At 40.8% G+C, this 21,649-nt stretch overlaps 1 protein-coding gene across 9 annotated transcripts; it reads left to right on the top strand.

The window, feature by feature from the left end:
- The first annotated feature begins 764 nt into the window (after nt 1-764).
- On the top strand, nt 765-21,071 carry LOC106580622 (protein rapunzel). Of its 9 annotated transcripts, none has more exons than XM_045703089.1 (4): nt 814-1,190; nt 17,344-17,464; nt 17,739-17,768; nt 17,887-21,071. In XM_045703089.1, the coding sequence occupies exon 4, from the start codon at nt 17,937-17,939 to the stop codon at nt 19,110-19,112; it is 1,176 nt and encodes a 391-aa protein (XP_045559045.1). In that variant the 5' UTR covers nt 814-1,190; nt 17,344-17,464; nt 17,739-17,768; nt 17,887-17,936; the 3' UTR covers nt 19,113-21,071. The 9 variants fall into 9 exon arrangements, with proteins under 9 accessions (XP_014017360.1, XP_014017368.1, XP_014017351.1 ...); XM_045703084.1 differs by having other exon boundaries at nt 821-1,190; nt 17,344-17,433; XM_014161906.2 differs by lacking the exon at nt 814-1,190 and adding an exon at nt 6,305-6,445 and having other exon boundaries at nt 17,344-17,433.
- Nucleotides 21,072-21,649: the final 578 nt, after the last annotated feature.

The following is a 21,649-nucleotide window of genomic DNA, read 5'->3' as shown; positions in this document are numbered from 1 at the left end:
ATAGACTAAACCGGCATACAAGGATCATAAAAGAGAAGACGAGGTTCAAAGTGTGCCATAATGTCTGCAGATTCACTATGCACATAAAATAATAAGAGAAACAATGCGTATTCCACCTGTTTATTAACATTAAAGTTGTTGAACAGGAATGTTAAGTTGATATGGCTATTAGCTGAGTAAAACCAGACAAAACATCAGCTAAAAATACATTGACCTATCTGGCACACCTTGTTCACATAGTTGTCATTATTTTAATGACTTTACAATTGTTCCACCGTGTATGCTTAAATCCCCTTCAAAGGCCATGTTTATTTAAATGAGGCCCTATTTTCCATTGAAAACATTTTACATGAGATGGAATCTTTCTGAAGTTTCCAATCTGTAGTTTTCAGTTCTCTTTTCTTCAAAAATGAACCACAAAACCGGCTGGTAAATGGGTAATGGATGAATGATTTAGGATTTTAGCACACTGGATAGTGAACTGTAATTTTTGACAGGATATGGGACATCTCAAATTACGTAATGTGGAATTTTTGGGAAGTAGGATTCAGGAAGTAAGCTTTGCTTCATCATACTGACACCTCCTAGTCAGCATGTTTCCCAGCGTCAGTCAATACCACCCATCACGCCACATACCGTTGAGTCCCTGCGAAACATATCCGCTATTTTGAAAATACTAAGAACTGCCTCTGTTTAGGGAACTGCACTTTCTTAGCTGTAAAACATCATGCTTACTTTACAGAACTCAGTGGCATTTAGCAGGCACGCTGTTAAAAGAGGCAAGAAGCAGTGGCCATAGCAACCTCAATGGAGACACAACAAGCAGGGTTTTGTTTGTGGCTCTTTTGCTCACTTGAACGCTTGGACATACACACGCACACACACACAGACACACACACACAATCCTTCACACCCTGTGTGAATGGCAGTGGTGTCCTTGCATGGGCAATGTTTACAGGATGTTATCTGTCTCAGTGCCTGACCCTCATCCCTCAGAGTGGGTTCCTGTTGGAATGCAGAGAGGGGATGGAGGAGTTCCAACGGGGGAGTGACGAGAGAGAGAGACAGAGAGAGAGAGAGAGACAGACTACATATACATCCCAACACTAGGAGGCTGGTGCTCAGAGGCACAGTTGGACTGTTGGATAACTGGACTGCACCCCCCTGTATACTTTATTGGACTATCAGAGGTGAGTTTCTTCCTCTTTTCTTTATCGTGCTCTATCTCGCTGGACAGTTTGAATTACCATCAAGGGTGTCAAGTTTTATTTACCCAAATGTTCTATTCTTTGACAAACTGATCTTGTTTGAGAAGTATAGGCTACATATGAAAAAGTGAGGAACTGGTTTTGAAAGATCCACTTTGTTTGTGCACTGACAAGACAAACAGGTGAAATTCAAGTGCAATTTGAGATGTTGGGATATCATTGTTAATGGATGTGGTTTTGCTGGTATCTCATGACTCAAGGATGTGGTCTCAATAAGAGTTCTTAAGATTTTATTCAGCACTCCTATGTTCAAAGGATTTGAGAGAAGTTGAGTGATATTGAAAAGAAGGCAAAATACCTCCTGTTGGTTACAAAAATAGTTTGGGGCTCGCCTTTTTCTTCCTCTTAATTGTACCCTTGCATTAGCATTCTCACAGTCAACTATTTTTGTTTTACAAGTGAAGACTTGACATATCCTACACCAGGACAATTTCTCAGTAAGTATTTTTCTTCACTATTATTTTTTGTTAAAATGCTTTCAGTTCAATGTGGTGATGAGTCACAAGTGAATTCTACAAAATACATCACAATTCCAATTATTTAATATACTCTTAACACAATTTTTTGGACATTGTGTAACTTAAAAATGGGATAGCAATAACTGGTGATGTTAGCTTATTTAATAGGACTGACGTAATTAGTACAGTGGTAGTCCTTGGGAAAGCATGTAAAATGACACCATTCATCTTGCCATCAGCAATTACTGGTAAGCCCATGGTCTATGGGTGTAGATATGAATCTGTATTTCGTGTTTTTCATAAATGTAAATGACTGATGCTACATTGTACATGGAGTTGCTGTGAATTCAATGACCCAATTGCATTTCAATTAACTTACATTTTAGTGTGTGGGAGAAAAGTGTGTTTTTCATTACAGAACAAGTGCAATGGTGAATTTTTTTCCTTCTGGGTGTGCCTTTTTTCTGTAGTGGATATTGTCTCAGGGGAATGAGATATGTGTGAGCTCATCTCTTTTGTGTATTTTACATTGAAAATCATATGTTCACAAAGTAAATCCCCTTTTTTCCCAGGTTGTGGACATCTGTGTTTGATTTGGGTCTTGGCTATTGTTAGGCTTGTCAATTCAACTCCAAAAAGCCAGCACTGCAATGTTGCGCAACTCTCCACATCATAAAGCAAGAGTACCCACACTGCTTTTGATGTTTGCTCTGAGTCGCCATAAACATTCAGTATGTTTATTTTAAATCATGTTTTGAAGTGAGTCAGTGCCACCGAAGCTGTGATCGAGTCCTGTCATATACCTGAGACTCTGGGTGTGGCATGAAACTAGACTCTTGCATGTCCCAACATGTTCTCCATTTGTTTTATTGCTGAGAGTAGCTTGTTCTATTTGACTCCAACTGTCTGATGTAATCTGTGTTAGACGCTGTTCATGTTTTCCGTGTTGGATACGATCAGTGGTGGAAAAAGTACCCAATTTTCATACTTGAGTAAAAGTAAAGATACCTTAATAGAAAATGGCTCAAGTAAAAGTGAAAGTCACCCAGTAAAATACAACTTGAGTAAAAGTCTAAGTATTTGGTTTTTAAAATATGTAAGTATAAAAAGTAAATGTAATTGCTAAAATATACTTAAGTATCAAAAGTAAAAGTATAAATCATTTCAAATTCCTTGTATTAAGCAAGCCAGATGGCACCATTTTTAATTTTTTCATCAGACATAATTTACAAATGCAGCATGTGTCAGAACTCTCTATGAGAGGTGGGTGTAGAAGTCAGGCGCAGGAGAGGAGTAAATACGGAGAAAGCGTATTTATTACAGTTCATCAAAACACTACAGGCACAGACAAAAATGCAGTCCACAAAAATCCTCTAGAACAAAGTCTAGGGAAAAACACCTGATAGGAAAAATGAACAAAAATAAACGCCACCCAAAACCACAGACAGGAAAAACGCTAACAAACCCGTACGAAACAAAAGTGGGTAGGGCGAGAATAAATACCCAAAATAAACAACCTTAACAAGACACAGGTGAACAATCAAAACAGACATGACCAAACAAAAAAGAAAAAAGGATTGGTGGCAGCTAGTAGACCGGCGACGACGACCACCGAGCGCCGCCCGAACAGGGAGAGGAGCCACCTTCAGTGGAAGTCGTGACAGCATGTGTGTTTAGTGAGTCCACCAGATCAGAGGCAGTAGGGATGACCAGGGATGTTCTATGATCATTTTCCTGTCCTGCATTCAAAATGTAACAAATACTTTTGGGTGTCAGGGAAAATGTATGGAGTAAAAAGTACATTATATTATTTAGGATTGTAGTAAAGTAAAAGTTGTCAAAAATATAAATAGTAGAGTACAAATACCCCCAAAAATTACTTAAGTAGTACATTGAAGTATTTTTCCTTAAGTACTTTACACCACTGGAGATGATGATGATCGAGTCATCTCCGAAACAAACTTTTTCAAACTAATAGCTAGCTAATCCTTAGAAGAAGAAAAAAATACACAAAATCTGATTTTGCTGCCTTAACAAATGTATTATTTCACCTCAACAAACCTCCACAAGAGTTTTATGGTTTGTTCCTCTTGTTCCTCTTTCTCTTTCAGACATCAACATAGTCGGAGATTCTTTGAAGACCTTGTTGGCCATTGTTACTTTGTGATAGACCCCTCAAAATGACCAGTGTGGCAGAATGGCTTGTGCAGAACAGGGGCAAGATCGAGAAGGGGGTGGAGATCATGGGACAGGCCTCCGCAGTCCTGGCAGCCACTGTGGGCCAGCTCCATCCCGTCCTTGAGGCCGTGTTCGTAGCCTCCTCTGAGATCCTCAGCAACCCGGAAGGGCAGGACGCCCGCTACCTGACTGAGCAGTTCAGCATGGTCAACCAGAAACTGGAAGGCATCCAGGCTGAGATCGACCAAATCGCCCTGGAGCTGCAGAGGACCTCCTTGAATAAGCAGAACTTTGACCGTGAGGCACAAATGCTCAGCCAGTACGAAAAGTTCCAGGACTTTGTCAACGCCAAGCCCAAGTTCAAAGAGAAGAAGATGGAGAAGTTCCTCAGCCATTATGAGAACACGGACGCGGACTTGAACCTGGACGCGCTCTATAATGCTGTTACCGGGGACAATACCTCAGGTGACCCCATGCTGGAGACAGTGGTTTCCACAGAACAAAGGAGTAGAAGGGCGGTAGAAGAGTTCTGCGCCAGGCTTAAGAAGCTCTTTGTGGTGGGCATCATTGCTGTCATGGGTTATGCCAGCCTCAAGGAAGGGGTTGTGGGGGATGAGATGGTGAAGAAGTGGCAGGAGCGTATGGAAGATGTTGAGAACCGCATGAAAGCAGCGGTGGACGATTGCACTGAAAACTTTGCCGATCAGGCGAAACTGGACATGGAACACCATCTTCAGGAGAAACCTGGCAGTGTTGACCTAGACTTCACCAAATCCCTATTAGACACCCTTATTAAGAAATATGACTGGGTGAGCTGGTCTATCAGGGTCTTCAATGACAAGGAGCGCATTTTCTTTTTCAACTGGCTAGCTGGAAAGAAGTACCATGGAAGTAGAGGAGGAGCTAATTACTTTGATGTGTTGACCAAGAACAACATCAAAGTGGTGATCTCTTTCAGTGTTCAGCCTAAGCCTATCAACAAGGGTCAGATCCAGCAAGAGATTGAGGGGCAGAAACTGAAGGGGAACATGATGAATGTGGCTCAGGTCCTCAGCAGAAGTCTCCCCAACTGCTTGGTGCATGCTGTCAGCCACTATAAGGAGGTGGTGGAGTCCAACAACTTCCAAGAGGATTGTTATTACTATGGAAAACACAAAAAAGCTTACCTATGCGTTCATCCTGAGTAGCCTTTTGTTACACAGTGCAATGACAAATAGAGTAGTTATAATGGGGAAAACTACAAATACAATTCATGAATGTTTATAACTGAGTTTAGAGGTGTTTTTATTGATATCTCAAACCTAGCTGATTCTTTCGCTAGTGGTTGTGTGAAATGTAATCTCTTGTTACAGACTGCAACATTTATATTTGTTTATTGGCCTTGTAGATTTTTGTGTAGTTTGTGATAATTTAAACCAGGGGTGTCAAACACATGGCCCGCAGGGGACAGATTTTTTGGGGTAAAACGATGGATAGTGGACTGTCTTATGCAAAATTTCACGGCAAAGAAATATAACCAATTTTCAGTACGGCGCCTCAATCTCTTTGAAGACTGAATGCGGTCCCCTGGGCAAAATGAGTTTGACACTCCTGGTTTAAACTATCAGGATTTGTATATGTGTATTAATGGACATATATGAGACATTTTATGCCAGGCTGTGGCTATCTACTCAACAACAATGACAACATATGAGAACTTAGTACTTCCTCTTACCAAATAGAATAGTAAGATACCTTATTTTACCTGCATTCCAGTAGTTCATGATGACCATACTGTAAATTAGCACACCAGCCAGCATAATTATGTGTTATGTAAGCTATCAGCAAACAACCATTTCTCCTCATCAATGTACTGAGGACTTACTCAAGCTCCTTTGGAAAATGCTGTTGATAGATGCATCACACTGTCCATATCTATATCCTTACAACATTACATCTCTGTCTATATTCACACATTTTATATCCTTCATAGAGCTATAATTTCTCATGTTTATGGTCTTCTTTATTCATAATAAACCACAATATAAAGGACATTGTTATCGCTGCTCATCATTATGCAATAGTAAATTAGGAATTTTATGCAATAGTAAATTAGGACGTTTATGTTCTATTTCTATCTACAGCTGAGGAAATGTAACATAATTTTTGAGGGTACTGTATGTAAAACGTTTAAGCAGAGGTACATGTAGTCATAAACATTGATACGGATAATATATGACAGTTTATTTACATTACTCCCTAAACAAACATCAGCTCACACACTATAAACACAATTGTCATCAGCAAATGTTATAATAGTCTTGGTAAAATACTTTTGTCAGTTATTTGTCAAAGGACTGTAATTTATTATAGTTTCTATGTTGACCAGGAAAATATGCTATAATTTGTTCAACAACTTGTCTAACCACCACCCAAGTTTAGCTCACTGTCGATGGGTGTGTCACTTTAACTGTAATATGAGAACCATATGACCAATAGGAAGAGAAAAACAGATCGGATAAATAATTTGCTTTTCTTCCTCAAACTAAAGCGAATGAAAAGGTGAGTTTTTAGCCAAACATAATTGCATATGACCATTTAAATGTTTCTTCAATAGGCTTACACAGTTCTGTCTATATTTTCCAAAAGTTATCGCAGCTGTTTTCATTAGTTGCGCAGTTCTTTAACGACGAGACTGGTAAAATTGGTCATGACTTTTTGAGATCCTACGATATCTTTGAATACATTACTTTATAATGTAATGTGCGCATTTAAATAATAGCCTATGTTTTACTATAAGTTGCGCAAAACACACAATGTAACTATGTGCACAACTTCTGTCAAAACAGTTGGGCGTTGGTAGCCTAGAATCGGTGACATAATGTGCAGGCCTTTTTCCAGGAAGTGTTTCTCGTGGCCATAATTATATATTGTCACGATACATGTACTACTGCAGTGGCAACAGTGCTGAATTTAATCAATTGACATATTGTTGCAAGGCCTTATCATATTAATCCACGAGGTATACAGACTGTATAGGGAGTTAAACAAGGTACTGAAATAAAGCAATTAGAGCCCTTGTTGAACGAGCTAATCGATACATTTCCCATTAAGAGGCCACATGAACAGCTTTTAACAACAAGTGTAATATGATTGCTCTTCTCGGATTGCAAAGAGCTATGTCCATTTGTTAAATGCAGCCAGTCATGGCCGGTCAGTGTTTATGTGGGAAAGCTTCACAGAATGATTTGGCAACCTCCCTCAACTAGTCCTCAATCGACATAGATGCTGTAGCTTACTGATTGTTTGGGCCACTCAAATGTTGCCATTTATTCTTGCAGCTTTGAATGATTTTTATTTAATTTAGGATTCAAACCATGAAAAGAAGACACTATAAAATGTCTATCTTGATGGCCAGATATTGATATACAAATGGATCAGTTATGATGTTGACAATTATTACTTAAGTAGGCCTAACTGCTCGTCAGTGGACATCAGTTAATGTACATTTTAAGGTTGACTGGTCTGCTTGTTATTTGGTGAATTATTTGACCTAAGATATGCCTCCCTTGTCGAGCTACAGCTATAGCACTTTTGAGTCTGTAAGACGTAAATTCAACGTCTATTCCACGTTGGTTCAACGTAATTTAATTGAAATGATGTGTAAACGACTTTGATTCAACCTATGTGTTGGCTAGTGTCTAAACCTAATTCTTGCACATCTAAAAATGTACAATCACCATCACTTCACCCTGGATAATTTGTCTGCTTTAGTGCGGTAGAGATACTTCACATACACTCAGACCATGAGACAACCCCTGGGAGTTAAGGTTTTAATGGAGAGCTGAAATGTCTCATTTTTTTTTAGCATGGCAGTGTGGATGGCTAAATCAAATGAGATGGATGTTTTTCTATCCTAATGCATGACATTCCACTTCCATCATTGAACTGGCTTCTAATGCAGATGTTGTATCAATGAGAGCTGTGTCTTTTTCAAAGCCATTTGCACCATCTGTTTTATGATAGCTGCTGATCTAATAGTATCAGACCATCTGTTTATATTTAGTTTGCTGGATTATACATTCTAATCAATTACATTGACAGGGCTGCCAACCTTTCAAGACATTTGCTATGCGAATTTCATTGCCCCCTAACACAAACCCCTAGACGTGGGGTCTGGGGGTCCTCCCCCATGAAAATTGTACTGTTTTAAAGCTCATTTCCTGCAATTCTACGTATTTGGACATGGCTTAGGCCTAAGAGTGGAACATTTTTTTTAAATGAAAACCACAGGTCAGGTGTATTCAGGATGCTTTGAACATTAAATGAACACTCAAAATTCAACGACTTTGTTACTTTTAGATTTTTGGGGTAGTTTGACACTTTATTCAGACAGTAATGAAATGAGATGGGGAGACAGGCACATTGGGAAGGTTGGAAGCAGGGATTGATACCTGTTCTCAGGTGGAAAGTTGTATGTGACACGTGACGGGAGTGTTACCACTACACAAATGCTCTGCACAAGAAATTCTAATATTAATGGTTGATGGCAGTGGGTAACCAAATCCTAGATTGCAGTCTAGTTAAAGACACCAACATTTTGTGTTTTGTCATTTGGGTGTACTCTTTCAAATAGGGCTGGAAGAAAATCCTGCTTGCACTCTAGGAGGGTTGGCAACTCCTGCTCTATGTTCTTGTTATAACAATTAATTTCTCAATCAACCAACCTTTAAGAAAAATCTAATAGATATCAATATTAAGGTGGTTTAACCCTACTAGTTGAAAATCATTGCCATCATCTTACTCTACCTATGTCAATATGCCTTGTATACTGTTGTTTAGGGTAGCTCTTATTGTTTTGTTTTACTGCGGAGCCCCAAGTCCCGCTCTACATGACCTCGGTTAGCTCCCTTGCCCCAGCCCCCAGACATGCGGAGACCGCACCTAGTTTAACTGCCGCTTCCAGAGAAGCAGCCTCTCTCATCGTCACTCAATGCCTAGGTTTACCTCCACTGTACTCGCACCCTGCCATGCCCTTGTTTGTGCATTATGCCCTGAATCTATCCTACCACACCCAGAAGTCTGCTCTTTTTACTCTCTGTTCCGAATGCACTAGACGACCAGTTCTTATAGCCTTTAGCCTTATCCTACTCCGCCTCTGTTCCTCTGGTGATGTAGAGGTTAACCCAGGCCCTGTGTGTCCCCAGGCGCTCTCATTTGTTGACTTCTGTAACCGGAAACGCTTTGGGTTCATGCATGTTAATCAGCGTCTCATCCCGTCAGCGGGATCAAAATCCAGCGAAAAATCATATCGCCAATTAGCATAATTTTTTACAATATTTTTATAGATACACCTCTCCTGAATCGACCCACGTCATCTGATTTCAAAAAGGTTTTACAGGAAAAGCAAATCATTAGATTATGTTAGATGAGTCCATCGTAAAAAGCAGCAACATAGCCATTTTCCGACCAACCACTTGCATCACAAATAACCAAAAAACAGCTAAATGCAGCACTAACCTTTTACAAACTTCATCAGATGACACACCTAGGACATCATGTTACACACAGCATGCATTCTTTTGTTCAATAAAGGTCATATTTATATATAAAAACAGCATTTTACATCGGCGTCTGACGTTGACTAACTATTTTCCCCTCAAATGCGTGCCGGGAAACAGTGCTACAATTCCCTAAATTACTATTCGAAAACAATTTTTTTAATTTATATTGTCAATCTAACATTTATAGATGAATATCTCTTGAGAACACCTGTCATACCAGATTTTAAATTAACTTTACTGGGTAGTCACACTTTGCGATACTCAGAAAATGAGCTAGGAAAACTAGCGCGGCGCCATCTTGGAACAATGGCAAATCACATCTGATCTTGTATAATATTGTCAATAATCGCCTACCTTTAGTTGTCTTCATCAGAAAGCACTTCCAGGAATCCCAGGTCCACAACAGATGTATTTTCGGTCAAAAAAGTCCATCCTTCATGTTCCATTAGCCTGCTGTTGGTAGCGCGTCCTAGGGCTGTCTCCAAGTGCTCCGATGTGCGCAGGACTGCAGTTTCGGAAAATTAGATTTTTCCCTCCTTTAGGTTCGTTCAAACGTTGTAAAACATTAATCTTCAGGGCCTGTAACACCAAGAGAGCCAATAAGATTTGACGGGGACGGTTGCAGAGTGTTTTAAAACGTTTCCAAAGGTGGGGGTAGACTGGGCCGCCGGCGTCATAATGGTGATGGCCCATCCCCTGTGACCAATTTCCAATGCGTCTCATTCACTGAGTTTCGACTGTAGAAGGCTCAAACCACTGTGAAAAGACTGGCGACATCTTGTGGAAGCAATAGGAAGTGCTCACTAAACGATATCTCACGGTGTGAATTATAGGCGATGACGTGAAGTTGAGTCCACAATTCAGAATTCCACTTCCTGGTTCAATCGGTCTCGGGGTTTTGACTGCCATATGAGTTCTGTTATACTCACAGACACCATTTGAACAGTTTTAGAAACTTTAGGGTGTTTTCTATCCATATATAATAAGTATATGCATGTCCTAGCTTCTGAGTTTGATTAGTAGGCCGTTGAAAATGGGAACGAATTCTTTTCAAAATGCGCTGTGGCGCCCCCTATCCTAGGGTATCCTCAAGAGGTTAACATCAAAAGCCCCCTCTTAAGTTTGCTTTATTCACTGCTTTAGATCACTCCGCCAACCCTGATGTCCTAGCCTTGTCTGAATCCTGGTTTAGGAAGGCCACCAATAATTCTGAAATTTCCATCCCCAATTACAACATTTTCCGTCAAGATAGAACTGCTAAAGGGGGCGGAGTTAGCCTGCAGAGTTCTGTCCTACTATCCAGGTCTATGCCCAAACAGTTCGAGCTACTACTTTTAAAAATCCATCTCTCCAGAAATAAGTCTCTCACTGTTGCCGCTTGTTATAGACCCCCCTCAGCTCCCAGCTGTGCCCTGGACACCATATGTGAATTGATTGACCCCCATTATCTTCATAGTTCGTACTGTTAGATGACCTAAACTGGGATATGCTTAACCTCTCTGGGGTAGGGGGCAGTATTTGCACGGCCGGATAAAAAACGTACCCGATTTAATCTGGTTATTACTACTGCCCAGAAACTAGAATATGCATATAATTGTTTGATTTGGATAGAAAACACCCTAAAGTTTCTAAAACTGTTTGAATGATGTCTGTGAGTATAACAGAACTCATATGGCAGGCAAAAACCTGAGAAGATTCCTTACAGGAAGTGCCCTCTCTGACCATTTCTTGGCCTTCTACACTCTCTTTATTGAAAACTGAGGATCTCTGCTGTAACGTGACACTTCCTACGGCTCCCATAGGCTCTCAGAAGGCGGCAGAACGTTGAATGATGACTGCAGGCCATGGCTGAAAAACAGTAGCGCATTTGGTAAGTGGTCGATCAGAGAACAATGAGACTGGCGCGTGCGTGCACGAGAAGAGTCAATTTTAGATTTTTAGTCTTTGAACGAAAACAGGGTTTCCCGGTCGGAATATTATCGCTTTTTTACGAGAAAAATCGCATAAAAATAGATTTTAAACAGCGTTTGACATGCTTCGAAGTATGGTAATGGAATATTTCGAATTTTTTTGTCACGATACGCGCCGGCGCGTCACCCTTCATTACCCTTCGGATAGTGTCTTGAACGCACAAACAAAACAGAGGATATTTTAACATAACTATGGATTATTTTGAACCAAACCAACATTTGTTATTGAAGTAGAAGTCCTGGGAGTGCATTCTAACGAAGAACAGCAAAGGTAATCCAATTTTCCTTATACTAAATCTGAGTTTGGTGAGTGCCAAACTTGGTGGGTGTCAAAATAGCTAGCCCGTGATGGCGAGCTATCTACTCAGAATATTGCAAAATGTGCTTTTGCCGAAAACCTATTTTAAAATCGGACATAGCGATTGCATAAAGGAGTTCTGTATCTATAATTCTTAAAATAATTGTTATGTTTTTTGTGAACGTTTATCGTGAGTAATTTAGTAAATTCACCGGAAGTTTGCGGTGGGTATGCTAGTTCTGAACGTCACATGCTAATGTAAAAAGCTGGTTTTTGATATAAATATGAACTTGATTGAACAAAACATGCATGTATTGTATAACATAATGTCCTAGGAGTGTCATCTGGTGAAGATCATCAAAGGTTAGTGCTGCATTTAGCTGTGGTTTGGGTTTATGTGACATTATATGCTAGCTTGAAAAATGGGTGTCTGATTATTTCTGGCTGGGTACTCTGCTGACATAATCTAATGTTTTGCTTTCGTTGTAAAGCCTTTTTGAAATCGGACAGTGTGGTTAGATTAACGAGAGTCTTGTCTTTAAAATGGTATAAAATAGTCATATGTTTGAGAAATTGAAGTAATAGCATTTCTAAGGTATTTGAATATCGCGCCACGGGATTCCACTGGCTGTTGAGTAGGTGGGACGATTTCGTCCCACATACCCTAGAGAGGTTAACACCCCGGCCGTCCTTCAATCTAAGCTAGATGCCCTCAATCTCACACAAATGATCAAGGAACCTACCAGGTACAACCCCAAATCCATAAACATGGGCACCCTCATAGATATCATCCTGACAAACTTCCCCTCTAAGAACACCTCTGCTGTTTTCAACCAGGATCTCAGCGATCACTGCCTCATTTCCTGCGTTCTTTATGGGTCCGCGGTAAAACGACCACCCCTCATCACTGTCAAACGGTCCCTAAAACACTTCTGCAAGCAGGCCTTTCTAATCAACCTGGCCCGGGTATCCTGGAAGGATATTGACCTCATCCCGTCAGTAGGGGATGCCTGGTTGTTCTTGAAAAGTGCCTTCCTCACTATCTGTTCTTAGTTCAAAACATTTTGAACTAAGAACAGATAGCCCTTGGTTCACTCCAGACTTGACTGCCCTTGACTAGCACAAAAACATCCTGTGGCGCACTGCACTAGCTTAGAATATTCCCCGCGATATGCAAATATTCAGGGAAGTCAGGAGCCAATATACAGTCAGTTAGGAAACAGAAATTTCCATCCTGCAGCACTAACTCCCAAAGGTTTTGGGACACTGTAAAGTCCATAGAGAATAAGAGCACCTCCTCTCAGCTGCCCACTGCACTGAGGCTAGGAAACACTGTCACCACCGATAAATCCACGATAATCAAGAATTTCAATAAGCATTTCTCTACGGCTGGACACTCTTTCCACCTGGCTCCCCCCCGCTTCTCCTTCACCCAAATCCAGACAGCTGATGTTCTGAAAGAGCTGCAGAATCTGGATCCCTACAAATCAACTGGGCTAGACAATTTGGACCCTCTCATCCTAAAAGTATCCGCCGCCATTGGCGCAACCCCTATTCCCAGTCTGTTCAATCCCTCTTTCGTATTGTCTGAGATTCCTAAAGATTGGAACGTGACCACAATCATCGCCCTCTTCAAAGGGCGAGACACTCTAGACCCAAACTGTTACAGAACTACATCCATCCATCCTGCCCTGCCTTTCTAAAGTCTTTGAGAACAAAGTGAACAAACGGTCAATGATCTATCTCGAATCACACTGTACTTTCTCTGCTATGCAATCCGATTTCCAAGCTGGTCACGGGTGCACCTCAGCCACGCTCAAGGACCTAAACAATATCATAACTACCGTCGATAATAAACAGTACTGTGCAGCCATCTTCATCTACCTGGCCAAGGCTTTCGACTCTGTCAATCACCGTATTCTTATCGGCAGACTCAATAGCCTTGGTTTCTCTAATGACTGCCTCACCTGGTTCACTAACTACTTCTCAGAGTTCGGTGTGTCAAATCGGAGGGCCTGTTGTCCGGACCTCTGTCAGTCTCTATGGGGGTGCCACAGGGTTTAATTCTCGGGACGACTCTTTTCTCTGTATATATCAATTATGTCACTCTTGCTGTGAGTGATTCTCTGATCCACCTCTACGCAGACGACACCATTCTGTATACATCTGGCCCTTCTTTGGACACTGTTAACTTCTCTAGGGCCGGCGGGACGAAATCGTCCCACCTACGTAACAGCCAGTGGAATCCCGTGGCGCGATATTCAAATACCTTAGAAATGCTATTACTTCAATTTCTCAAACATATGACTATTTTACACCATTTTAAAGACAAGACTCTCGTTAATCTAACCACACTGTCCGATTTCAAAAAGGCTTTACAACGAAAGCAAAACATTAGATTATGTCAGCAGAGTACCCAGCCAGAAATAATCAGACACCCATTTTTCAAGCTAGCATATAATGTCACAAAAACCCAGAAGACAGCTAAATGCAGCACTAACCTTTGATGATCTTCATCAGATGACACACCTAGGACATTATGTTATACAATACATGCATGTTTTGTTCAATCAAGTTCATATTTATATCAAAAAACAGCTTTTTACATTAGCATGTGACGTTCAGAACTAGCATACCCCCCGCAAACTTCCGGTGAATTTACAAAATTTCTCACGATAAACATTCACAAAAAGCATAACAATTATTTTAAGAATTATAGATACAGAACTCCTCTATGCACTCGATATGTCCGATTTTTAAAATAGCTTTTCGGTGAAAGCACATTTTGCAATATTCTAAGTAGATAGCCCGGCATCACAGGGCTAGCTATTTAGACACCCTGCAAGTTTAGCCCTCACCAAAGTCAGATTTACTATAAGAAAAATGTTATTACCTTTGGTGTTCTTCGTCAGAATGCACTCCCAGGACTTCTACTTCATTAACAAATGTTGGTTTGGTCCCAAATAATCCATTGTTATATCCAAATAGCGGCGTTTTTTGTTCGTGCGTTCCAGACACTATCCGAAAGGGTAAATAAGGGTGACGGGCATGGCGCATTTCGTGACAAAAAAATTCTAAATATTCCATTACCGTACTTCGAAGCATGTCAACCGCTGTTTAAAATCTATTTTTATACAATTTTTCTCGTAAAAAAGCGATAATATTCCGACCGGGAATCTGTGTTTTAGTACAAAGAGAGAGAAAATAAAAACATGGGGTCGCCTCGTGCACGCGCCTCAGTCTCATTGTTCTCTGATAGACCACTTACCAAAGGCGCTAATGTTTTTCAGCCAGGGGCTGCCTCGACATCATTCAGCTTTTTCCCGGGTTCTGAGAGCCTATGGGAGCCGTAGGAAGTGTCACGTTACAGCAAAGATCCTAAGTTTTGAATAAAAAGAGTCAAGAAGCCCAAGGAATGGTCAGAGAGGGCACTTCCTGTACAGAATCTTCTCAGGTTTTTGCCTGCCATATGAGTTCTGTTATACTCACAGACACCATTCAAACAGTTTTAGAAACTTTAGGGTGTTTTCTATCCAAAGCCAATAATTATATGCATATTCTAGTTTCTGGGCAGTAGTAATAACCAGATTAAATCGGGTACGTTTTTTATCCGGCCGTGTAAATACTGCCCCCTAGCCCTAACAGGTTAATCCTGGGCTTTGAACGGGGCACCTGGCTCACGCCCGGAAGGCATCCTGATTCCAAATCAAATGCAATCAACATTCAGCCCATGCAAAACACGGTTACCTGCGCACCCAGGCGAGATTAATCGAACCCCCTCAATGACAGAGGTTCCACTTGTGATGTTAAATTGCAGACGCAGATCAAGGGGCCAGGGTTCGGGTCTAGAAGCACGGTTTCTACTGCTCCTAGAGGTTTGCTTCGGTACTGCAGTTTAGCTGATGCCCAGCCCAGAAAGACAATTTTCCATACACTGCCACATTTTTTATTTTTTTTGTATTTTAATTAACCAGGCAAGTCATTTAAGAACAAATTCTTATTTACAATGACAGCCTACCCCGGCCAAACCCTCCCCTAATCTGGACAGCGCTGGGCCAATTGTGTGCCGCCCTATGGGACTCTCGATCACGGCCGGTTGTGATACTGCCCGGTATCGAACCAGGGTCTGTAGTGATGCCTCAAACACTGTGATGCAGTGTCTTAGACAGCTCTGCCACTCGGGGTCGAAAACATAGAGAAGTCAGATTTGAGAATTCATAATAAGACACTTTAGTCATCACCTTTGAGCACAAAACATCCATTGAATTATTCAAATAATTGTTGCTGAGGCCGAGTTTAGTTTTTTTACTCAGCTGAAGATATGAACATTTTTATATTCATCCAATGTCTGCCATGGGTTTGTATGACATCGACACTGCTCCCTGTGCGCATGTGATGTTTGTCCGTATAAACCGGATGCCACCTGGATATTAACGGTACATGAATCGACGTATGTAAACTTGAGTAGGTTTACCTTGAAAACGACGGTCAGACATCTTGGACGCATTCTCCAGTTCTTATTATACCTCAGTGGCGCAGATTCTCCAATTTCAAAACAATTTAGAGCACAGTTGAAATGTTAACGCACTAACTAATTCGAAAAATTAAATCAGTACTTTTCAATGCGAGATATGAGGTGTGGTGTGAGAAGAGGGTCAAATGCGTGAGAGTTGTCAGCTTTGGCTGTATTGAGATTGTTCTAGAGTTCTTGGATTTTCTTAGACAAGTCTGTCTTAGTAGTCGCTGTTCTCTACGGCCATAAAGGCTGTGCCTCCCTTGACAGCTGTAGATGTAGGTGATAGATCAGGTTGAGAAATGAGGGTGACATCTTCCCTGATCTTTTGCAGTGTAAACTCCCTTGGGCCAGACCTCAGCAGCAGAGAAAGGCAGACTGAGACGCTGACAGAATAGTTTCCGTTGTCTTGTTGCTGTGGTTACTTGCATTTCTGTGGAAAATGCACTCCTGCTCAGCAAGTTTAATCTCCAACAGACAGTTTATCACTCCCACACTCTCCGTGGCATTGACTGGACTGGCTGACAAGCGACCGTGGTGGGGATGGTGGTGGTAGTTGAAGGGCCAAGGGAGAATGGATTAGGTTTTTAATAATAAACTGAGTTTATAACATTGTACTTTGACCTGAAAGTAATTTCATGCCAGTTGTCAAATACAATTTGCAATGATTTATTGCAGCAGAGGTGTATACGTTATACTGTATAATATTCTTTTTTTAAATGCGGTATAATAAATGTTCTGTCACTTCTTGTGTAACAATTACTAATTGGCTTGCTGTGCATACTTCATACCGTATTTCAGATCTTCGTTGTTTTTTTCCTCATTTGGCACTTTGTTGATGTGATATACAACACACTTGAATTGAGTGTATAATGCAGACAGTAAATGGTAAATACTTAAAACATTTCTATACCATAAAACCATTAAAACACTGCCTTGAAGTACACATTTGAAATTCCATAGAGTATCTACCCCTACGTGTCTTCCCTCACTGATGAATTCTCTTTGCATTGTTGCCTCATTGCTCACTGGGTTTGTCCAGCTGTAATCCCAGTAGGCTTTGCTTGTGTACTGCAATTTACTCTGCTCCCTCTCTCTCTCTCTCTCTTTATCAGTTCTCACTGTGAGGCCAGCAGGGATTCACTCTAGTTGAGAGTTTGAGCAAGGAAGCAGACCACAGTCCAACAATACCAGAACAGCTCTACGTAAGTTCAGAAACTAATATACTGTAGGAAGGTAGGTAAATAACTATATGGGCCTAACTGTTAAGACTTTGGTATTGCTGTTGAACTTTTCCTCCATTTTAACTAAGGGCTTGAACTGGGGGATGATTGGTTGTCTATATTTTAAATGGTTCTTCAATAATGCTTTAGTTAAGTGTCAGACAGAAACCTTTCTACTTTCTCAAGAGTAATTCTATAGACACCAGGGTTTCACAAACTCAGTTTGAATCAGCACTACACCGCTGATTCAAATAACCAACTTTTTTTTTTTCTGTTTTTTTCCTCAGCTGTGTAGTGCTGCCCCAGGACTGACTTTGGTAAACTGTGCTCTTATTTTAGTCGAGTCATTCTGTAGACCATAGACTTTATCATGTCTAATGTAAATAAAAGAGTTCAAACATCCTTTTGACCATGTCCTTATGCTCTTTTTTTCAGATTTTATACTGTTATTTGTTGTGCACTGAATAATATCAATACCAGCAAAGATGGCCGGCCAGCTACAGAAGATCGTAGCAGAGAAGAAGAACGTGGTAGAGACTGTAATGGAAGTGTTTGAACAGGGAGCTGAGGTGGTGGCCAGTATCGCAGGTGACCTCTTCCCTGTTTTCGCCATCGCTGCTCCCATCGTGAAATTGGCCCTCGACAATGTGGAGAGCAAGGAAGCTGCGTTCATGAAGGAGCAGTTCCTGAAAGTTCGCGAACGCCTGGAGGTGGTTTCAGAGGAGATGCAGCGTATTAACGAGGAGATCAAGAAGAGCGGAGCGGACGCAGCCTACTTTTCTGTAGAGGAGAACATCTCCAACCAGTTCCGCAAGTACATGGACATCCTCAATGCCAAACCCAAGTTTCGTGAGGTCAAGAAGAAGCTGTTCATGGAGCATTTTGTCAAAACAGGTGGTGACAAAAACCTACACACCCTCTATAGTGCCGTGATGGGAGCCAACTTCTCTGGAGAGTCAGTGTTGGAAATTACTCTTAACTATGAGGAGAAAAGTCGACGCACAATGGAAGACTTCTGTGCCAGGTTGAAGAAACTCTTTTGCATAGGCCTCATCTCTCTGATGGGCTACACTGCTCTAAAGGACTGCGATGATGAAGAGAAGCTTCTTCAAGACTGGGGAGAAAAGATGAAGGATGTACAGGTGAAAATGAATGCTGTCATTGAGGACTGCATCACCAGCTTCCCCAAGCAGGCTGAACTGGATACCCGGAGGTTGGTTAGGGACCACTCTGACCTGAGCAACCAGCAGCTGGCAGACGCCATTTTGGAGAAGCTGAAAAGAAAGTATGACTGGGTGTGCTGGTCTGTCCGTATATTCAGCTCCCCTTCGGGCCTGTTCTCCAACAAAAAAGACATCCAGTGCCCCACAGGAAAAAATCGCTTTCAGGTGGCAGCAACAGATGAGAAGCTGAACGTCATGGTGTCCTACAGTGCCTCGCCCGAGCCTCTGAACAAGGCCCACATCCAGCAGCTGATCCAGGGTCAGAAGAAACTCACTGTAGTGGGTACAGCTGAGCTCCTGTTTGAGCAGTTGCCAGGTCCCTGTGCAGTCCACACGGTCAAGACTTGCAAAGACCTGACCTGTGTCTGGAGCTTTGCCGAAGAGCTACACTACTGGGAGGAGCACAAGAACTTCTATGTTTGTGTTCACTACAATTGACGTTTTCTTACTTAAAAATGTATGAATAATTAGCCATAGCTCCCAATGTTATATTCAGTCCAATTTGGTCTTTACACTAAGACTGACATTGCCAAGTACTTTCCCTCTTTCTCAGTTGAGTTCTGATCCCCAGCTATACTAATGAGGAGGAACATAGGCTAACATTTATTATAAAGCATGATACTTACCAAAGACTGTTTTACCTGTTAATCTATTCTTTGTGATGTTTTTCTTTTATGTATCCACCCTACTAAAATAGTGTAAATAAAATCTAATTTCTGCTTTACATTTTCAAATAAACCACACATAATAACTGTGATAGTCATGATCTATGCTTCTGAGAATATAAATTAAACTTTGTCTTGATACATATTCTATATTGACCAAATCGCATAATATTTATGAAGTGTGTAAATATAAAAGCCTAATGTTTGTCTGTAAAAAAAATCCCTCAATAGTTTACATAACTATAATTGTATTTCCACTTTATATATATATATATATATATTTTAAAAAAAGCACCTTTGACTCAGTTTCAGCTGCTGCAATTTACATTCATATGACATAGTAGAGGCTGCCGAGGGGGTGACGTCTCATAGAAAGGGCTGGAACGGCGCAAACGGAATGTATTTGACACTATTCTACTCATTCCATTCCAGCCATTACCACAAGCCTGTTTTCCCCAATTAAGGTGCCACCAACCTCCTGTGATGACAACAACTCATCTGACATTGTGTTTTGTTATTCCTGTCTCTGTTATTTTGGCACACACTGCTTCAGTGAACCTGCTCCCATTCCATGTAATTTGATCAACCAACCCTCTACAAAGGCATGCTAAGACATATTATTGCTGTGAAGATGTGCTCATGAATGCCTAGCATAGATATGCTCGTCACATCTTTACCTGTTGTGATGTGCAACAGAAATGTTGGTATCACAGGTCATCTCGACTCAGTCCATATTTCCACAACCCTATTTACATTTATCATAATGTTTAACCCATTCCACTTTCCTTGCATTCACTCTCGTTTGCACCTTTTATTTTCTGAGTAATTTTACTACTTTTATATATTTTATTTTACAAAACATGTTGATCTGAAGTGGGTGCTTCACATTGGTGGTGGATGAGGTGAGTTCCCCCCACACCCTCCTTACAGCGCTTTGAGCATCAGGAAAGGCGCTATATACAGTACCAGTCAACTTTTGACTGGTACTGTAAATGCAATATATGAATGATTATGAAGTGGTGGTTTGTTGTCTATGGCCTGCGTATTACAAACTAGCCATTAGCAATAACTTAAACCTTTTTAAAGGGGATGAAAAGAACACAAGTCATTGCACCCTGTTAAACTAAGTAACAAGGACTCCATATTCAACATTATAAACTGGGTGGTTTGTGCCCTGAATGCTGATTGGCTGACAGCTACAGTATATCAGACAGTATACCACGGGTATGACGAAACATACATTTTTACTGCTCTAATTACATTGAGAACCAGTTTATAATAGCAATAAGGCACCTCAGGGGTTGGTGGTATGTGGCCAATATACCACGGCTAAGGGCTGTATCCAGGCACTCCGCTTTGCGTCATGCAAAAAACAGCCCTTAGCCATGGTATATTGGCCATATACTGCACCCCCTTGGGCCTTATTGCATAATTTTAAACCATGTCTATATTACTTTGTCAACATAGGAGTATATGAGCCCTAAACAACACAAATGATAATATAATTAATATACAAGGCACTATCATCGCATCATACAGAGTAGCATGTTTGTGTGGTTTTCTTTAGATAATGAGGGGAATAAAATGTTCAAGATGTTTTCTCTGATATTAAAGGAATTATTATTTTGTTCTAGTATCTCTGTCAATATGCCTTACTCTTATCACACAATTTACTGAATCAAATAAAAACAAAGATGGATATTACTATGTTAAAATAAATGATCTTGATTTATTTGGTTTGCTGTCTTTGGTTACCACAGTATAGTATGTTTGAGGAAAGGTGAGGAGTTACAGATCGGAAAAATTAATTGTACTCAATGTGATATATATATTCAATGACATTGCAAAACAATCGGTGTCACAGGGCAGGGCTATCTGAGGGACAGAAGCTGTGGCTATGGCATTATAGTTTGAAAACACCCAACGTGCTCTGTAATTTTGTGGCCATGTGGCTTTAATATCTTAGGCACAGAACTTGCACATCCCCTCTTTGGAAAGAGCAGGGTCTTAAATATTCTCATGATGAATAAACTGATAGAAATGTTTCTGTTTTGTTGATACAAATTATGTGTTCTACATGAAAATTAGACTATATTATTAGGAAACTGTATTGGAGTTTTAGTTTGACCGACCTGGGATGCAAGCTCACACTACACTTTGTACTCTCAAATCTACAGTGACTGTAGAAACATTAACTGTACAAAACATTAGGAACACGACCTCTTTCCATAACATAGACTGACCAGGTGTCTCCAGGTGAAAGCTATGATCCCTTATTGATGTCACCTGTTAATTCCACTGCTGTCAGTG

This window comes from Salmo salar, chromosome ssa02, assembly GCF_905237065.1.
Source record: "Salmo salar chromosome ssa02, Ssal_v3.1, whole genome shotgun sequence".
Lineage (NCBI taxonomy): Eukaryota > Metazoa > Chordata > Actinopteri > Salmoniformes > Salmonidae > Salmo > Salmo salar.
This window is presented reverse-complemented; position numbering and strand designations above follow the sequence as displayed.

Excerpts from the sequence above, each read along its gene's own strand:
- LOC106580622 (XM_014161885.2), top strand. The coding sequence starts at position 3,907 with ATGACCAGTGTGGCAGAATGGCTTGTGCAGAACAGGGGCAAGATCGAG.